At 41.5% G+C, this 6,618-nt stretch overlaps 1 protein-coding gene across 1 annotated transcript in view; it reads left to right on the top strand.

Annotated features, from left to right (window-relative positions):
• The first annotated feature begins 127 nt into the window (after positions 1–127).
• DCT (dopachrome tautomerase) overlaps positions 128–6,618 on the top strand; it is a 43,912-nt gene continuing 37,421 nt past the window's right edge. Inside the window, exon 1 of the mRNA XM_006156614.2 lies at positions 128–449. Within this exon, the coding sequence (XP_006156676.1) occupies positions 155–449 (295 nt within the window). The 5' untranslated portion in view covers positions 128–154. The remainder of the gene's footprint in view (positions 450–6,618) is intronic.

Genomic DNA, 6,618 nt, shown 5'->3' on the forward strand with positions numbered 1-6,618 from the left:
AATATATATATATATATATATATATATATATAATATATATTTAAAAAAGAGACTGTGTGAAAGCTCAAGAATTCACGAGTGCAAGACAAGGAGAAAAAACAAGAGAGAGACAAGGAGCTTGGAAGCAAGAGAGAGTTCTCCCAATTAGAGGGCTATGGGCTCCCTGCAGTGGGGGCTTCTGCTCAGCTGCCTGGGCTATGGAATCTTGCCTGGAGTCTGGGCTCAGTTCCCCCGGGTCTGCATGACAGTGGGCAGCCTGGTAAATAAGGAGTGCTGCCCGTCCCTGGGCGCAGAGCTGGCCAACATCTGTGGCTCTCAGGAGGGCCGGGGTCAGTGCACGGAGGTGCAAGCGGACACCAGGCCCTGGAGTGGTCCTTACCTCCTGCGGAACCAGGATGACCGTGAGCAGTGGCCAAGAAAGTTCTTCAACCGGACCTGCAAGTGCACAGGTGAGACCCCGATGGGCAGCCTTGACCGACACTTCACCTGGGAGAGGGGCTCTTTCTAAGAAAGAGGTGAGCTCATTGATAGATACTGCTGGACTAGGCTTTGAAAGGCAAACCAGGTACGTTCCTGGTATTGAGCAAGGCCGATGTCTCGGTTAGATCCTTCGCACCCTCTGGGACATGCATCTAGGAGAGCTAAACCAACATTAGTCAGGCAGGCCTGGCTATCTGAATGAATGCCAGCATACCACTGGCTTGTTTCTTTCAAGGGGCACATTAAGGAGCAGACAAGTAAGCGTGGAGACAAAACAAGTTCTTTCAGGATGGATTCTGTGCCCTCTCCTGAAATGGGTTTGCACATGTCAAAGAGGGGGTGGGCGAGGTCTGGTTTCAGAAGACAGAAGGCAAAGTCCTGGTTTCAGTGTTCCTCATGATTTGAACAGGCCTTAAACTGGATACGTCTTTCCCCTTAAAGCGGTGACCGGGCTGTAACTTTGCCAGAGTTGGAAAGTTGTGGCAAGACAGAGCTTCCTTAGCGGGCTTCCAGATAACAATGGCTTCTTTCACTCTCTTCTGGGTTTGAGCCGGGCATTACAGTTTGTTTAGTGTCCCTCCGTTAGACCGTAGTCTCTTTTATGCCTTTTTCTTGGAAACGTCTGTGCATTTCTTATTGCTCTGGCTCTTCTGGGCCTTCGTAGACCCCACTCAGTCGTCCTTGCCTCTGTGGATGGTGATGACAAACACTCGGGCTGACAGGGCTTTCGAAACACCCAAATCACAGCAGCAGCTTCAGCAAAGCCCTCGGACACTGTTCTGTGGTGGTGGGCTGCATTCCAGTTCTTCCTTCTTAAAATGTTTTACTTCTGTTCTCATATGATGCTAGAACACAGGAGAATGTAGGTAATTGAGCTACCTACAGATACAAAGTGGTATTACTCAGGGAAGGCCCAGAGGTCTGCGATGGCCTCTTGATATAGAAATGACACTTGACTTGGGTTTTTAACATTGTAAGTTCTGGCTTTATAATCAGTTTGTAGTAACAGTCTAAATCTTGTGAGTCAAAGGAATTCTTAGGTCCTAATTTTGCTCTGGGTATTAATTGTGATAAAATTTTAAAATTTAATATTGAACATCTATTATCCATTTTTTTTTTCATAAGCCATTTCAGCTTTTGCTTCTATAGACACGGACTCGAAGAATTCTCTCGGTTTTATTCGATCTAATGAGGAGCTGCAGGTTTCAGATTTTGTGTGATTAGAAATACACTAACACAGTACCCTTTTGGTCCAAAACCCTTGAAAATACATCTAGAGCAATTATTACCATGTTGATCGATGATAAAGTGCGCAGCTTTCAAAAGTTGAGACTCTTCGTTTTCTAGACTCCTAGAGCAGAAGATACTAGGACATCAGGTATAATGTTAACTCTTCTTATCATCAAATCCTTTCTAGTGCTGACCTGCTTTTATTTATTTGTTTATTTGTTCATTAAAGTTGGGAATGGAAAGGACAATGATGGTAGATGAAAAGGAGTAATTACTATTTCCCTTTGCTGAGGGAATGTTTATAAGTATTCCTCCTAAGTAACTGGAACTTAGGGTCATAGTAACCTACTTTCCTTTTTTAAAAAAAAATTGCCAGAGGACGTGTGCGCTCACCAAGGACACACACACACACACACACACACACACACACACACAGAGTCAGAGACAGAAAGAGAGAAACAGGGAAAGATAAAAGTGACAAACCACTCCTCTACACATACACACACACTCATAGGGCATGATTATGCTGCAACCCTTTCTTCTCAATTTCTTTCTCCTTTCTGGATTTTTGGGCCCACATATATCCACACCTGGTGTGTTTCCCAAGCTGCCAGGTGTGGAACTTGAACTGCAGAATTGGCCCTCTGGGATCCAACCGTATTAACCACCAGGCCATAGGCTGCCCCAGTGAACAACTTTCAAAGCATAAAGAAGGATCTCCAGGGCCACCTCTACGGCCTGGTAGTTGAGGAAGTCAGATCCCACGTGGCCAACTATGTCGTTTGACTCCCAGCTCTAGAGACTGGAAAAGTGCCGGGCACGTGTGCATGCATGCCCCAAACCCCAACAGGATGCAGAAATGGAGAAGGGATTATGGTATGACCATACCCCGTTGGGGAGTGCTTTCTCTTCTGTGACAAGCATGCACACCTACTGGCAAATTAACAAAAAGGGTGGAGGTTTAGAATCTCTAGCTCTGAAAAGACAATGAGCCAGAAATAAGGTTAGTCCTCTAAGTCCAAGCCGTAAGGACATTGCATGTCCATAGGCCAGTCCAAAGAAGCAGGGCTTCCTCCAGGTGTGTGGTCTCCACCCCAGCGACTGTCTCAGGTCCCACCCCCAGACTGGCTAGCACCTCTCTGTGATTTGCTCAATGAGTGCAGACTCAGGACCGTAGCACATTTCATACCAACTTTTTCTTTTCTTAAGTAAATTCTTCTTTTCTTAAGATTTACTGTATCCATCAATTTAATTTACTAAATTTTATGCTTTTCCAGCTTTGTTGAGGCATAAATGCTATTAAAACACACACACCCATAATGGATAGATACAATTCGGTGCAGCGGGACATAATACGCTCATGTCATCATCACCACGATCGAAATAAAAATGTGTCCATCATCTCCAAAGATTTTTCTTTTTCTTTTCTTTCTTTCTTTCTTTCTTTTTTTTCTTTTTTTTGTGAAATCATGAATGTAGTTTTAATACCTCAACACATTCTCCATCATGGACCTTAATTAAGGATCAGTACATAGCAAACAAAGGTTTCCTTGTGTCTCTTTGCTTTTTCTTTTCGTGGTAAGAAGGTGTACTACGAGGTCCACCTTCCTACATGTTCCGAAGTGCACAATTTCTTGTTGCCACATCTAGGCATGACGTTGTGCAGCAGATCTTGGAGCTCCCTCATCCCAGACCACTGTTAAACAACTCCAGTCCCCACTTTCCCACCCCTGGTAACCAACATCCAATTGTCCGCTTCTGTACTTCTGCCTATTTTAGAGGTCTTATTTTAAACAAATCAGTATCTGTCTTTCTTTAACAGATTTATGTCACTTAATAAATAAAATGTCTTCCAGGTCCATCTATGCTGTCACAAATGGTAGAATTTTGTTCTTTTGTTTGTTTGTTTCTTTCTTTGCATTTACTCCAAGCATGAGTGTTCTCTGGAGAGAGACAGAGAGATAGGGAAAGTGAGAAAGCACCCTCGGGGGGATGGCTATGCCACAAACCCTTCTCCTACATTCTCCTTTTGGGGTTTTGGTTGTGCACACCCACACGACTGGAGAGGTTTTCAAGCTGTCAGGTCCAGGACTTGAACCTCATAATCAGCCATGTGGGATCTAGCCACCTTAAACACCATGTCACTGGTCAAACTGAATTTTATTCTTTTTAAAGGATGGAAACTATCCTACTGTGTTTCTATACCACCTGTGGATTGCACCACTTATGCTGGCCAGATGGTCTTTTCCTTTGGGTCTCATGGCACTAGACTAAGTCCCTAGTGACTGAACTGAAAGGCCGTGTCGTGTGCAATAATCACCATTCAGTGATGCGACACATGTCCCACATCTATTAGCTTGTTCTCTCTACAGGGTGAGTTTCCTGCCTTCCTAAGGTAGCTCTTCCCTGGCTCGGGAGGCAGTCTGTAGAACTCAGACCTGATCGTGAGCCCACCCTACCTTGCCCTCCAGCCCAAAGACCCTCCTCTTTGGTAGCCACATGATTCTTTCACAAATAGAGTACCTGGAACTCTCCTGGTGCCACCCAGAATTTCTTAAGGAAGAGATGTAGATGAGCTTCTGACAACTAGTCTCACTGGAAAAATAAACACCCCCTAGTTTCCACAATCATAACACCAGTAAAATCTTTTTACTCTGATAAGTAGAAATAAATATTGGGTCATCAGTAAAGTCATGATGCATTTTTGCATAGAAAAACAGAAAAATACATCACACTTTTCCCAGTGACCTAACGTAAACTCTGGGATTAAGAGGAAAAAAAAACAAAACCTAAATTCTATGCACAAATTCCATAGAAGATGTCTCTATTTTCTGTAGGGATAAATTGTAAAAACAAATAGTTACTGAACTTATATTTTAAGCAGACTGAACTTCAGGAGATGTTTGCATTAGCCCTTCACCTCATGAGACTTACCTGCAGTGGAGATTTATGAGTATACACGAGTTGCAGCTCTGTCTCTGGCTTTTAAAAAATGTGTGCACCAAATCGTTTTAGAGCAGCCGAGAAGGTCTTGTTTGTACAAGTGACTAAGTGCCTTCATTTTCCAATCTCTGAAATGGGGAATAATGATGAAACCTCACTTGTAAAATCCTTTTGAGCTCTGCAGATGAAAGGACCTATGTCAGTATAAAGTATTGTTATTAAAATAATAGAATCTCTAATTAAAAGGAATAGGCTATTTAGAATTCCTTGTAAATTCACTAATCGGTGGTCTTTAAGCTTATTTAGTCTAATAGCTTTCTGAATTTGAGCTAATGCCGTTCATGTAGGAACGTGTGCTGTTTAGATGGTCTCTCTCTTTTTATTTTAATCCCAGGCTTAAATATATACAGCATCAACTTTAAATTAATGTTTGTGCGAGGACACATTCAGTGGTAGAGAAATTAGCATCACTGAGGGCTCCTTTTCTCTCTCTCTTCCCGTTTCCCAATAAGATAACACAATTCTTTCCTTTCCTTTTCTTTTCTTTTCTTTTCTTTTCTTTTCTTTTCTTTTCTTTTCTTTTCTTTTCTTTTCTTTTCTTTTCTTTTCTTTTCTTTTCTTTTCTTTTCTTTTCTTTTCTTTTCTTTTCTTTTCTTTTCTTTTCTTTTTGGCGTGAGCTTGAAGCTGCTGGGTCTGGGGCTTAAACTGTGATGGACTATGTGGGAGTCCAGCAATGTAACCATTACGCCATCTGCTGGTCCCAACACTATCCCTTCTAAAATATTACTCTTATATTTTTTAATATTGTTAGATTAAGGAAACTGTATGAACTCATGTTAAATTGATGTAGGATACTACAGGATACTCATGAAGTTGATGTGCAATACTAGCAAGTAATCTATACTAAAGACATAAACATTTTATTGGCTAAATTTACATTGTGATATTTTCCAGTTGCTTTCAGCGTTTTAACAAATTCTTTAGCCCAGGCAAGGAGGAATTTAAGTGAGATGGGAAAAAAATTCCAGGCAGAAGGAAGACAAGTCAATAGGCCTGAGGCACAGAGTAGAGGAGGGAAGGAAGCATAGAGCTGGTTAAATGTTTACTAGAATCTTCAACCTTCTGGAAGATAAGCATTATTATGTATATCCCCTTGTTTCAAGCTCTTTGTTCCAATAATATTTAAACTTCTGCTTTCTAACTTATCACTACCTAAGGACTGAGACACTAGTCATATCCAAAGCAATAATCTCAAAGGCTAAGAAGTTATGTTTAAATAATTGAAACTGTCCTCATAGACATCTTTCACCTCTTTGCATAGGTTTATTCATAGGTATTCTTTTTGTTGTTGTGATTACTGTAAGTGGGACTGCATTCTTCAATTTTGCCTCAGTCTAGTTATTGTTGGTGTATAAAAATGCTGTAGATTTTTGTATATTGATTTTTGTACCCTACCACTTTAAAGAATCCATTAATTATTTCCAGAGTTTTTTTGTATGGATTCTTTCAGATTTTCTATGTATGTAATCATGTCATCCTGCTCAATATATACTGAAGGTGTGGTAGAAATGGAGAGATTCAAAGATATAATAGTAGGGAGGGCAAATGTAAATACCAGAGGCTGTATGGGAGGGATTGATTAGTACGGGAGGGAAAAGACTTTTAACAGAGTCAAAGTTCTCTGTCAAAAATGATGGATATAATAATGTCCTTGATTTTATCATCACACACTGCCTGTGTGGTTTGAAAAACCATGTTGTATACTATAAAGATGTATTCAATACAATGACTGGGGCAGCAGGTGGCTTGGTGGTTAAGGTGCTGGGTGTCCACATGGTCGACTGAGCTTTGAGTCCCTAACCAGGTGACTTGAGTGTAAGATTGGATCCAGTATGTGTGTGCCCAGAGTCCCAAGACAAGAATGGAGAAGAAGGGATTGTGGGGTGTCTATCCCCCCTGGGGGGT

Source organism: Tupaia chinensis, unplaced genomic scaffold (genome assembly GCF_000334495.1).
Source record: "Tupaia chinensis unplaced genomic scaffold, TupChi_1.0 Scaffold000503_1, whole genome shotgun sequence".
Classification (NCBI taxonomy): domain Eukaryota; kingdom Metazoa; phylum Chordata; class Mammalia; order Scandentia; family Tupaiidae; genus Tupaia; species Tupaia belangeri.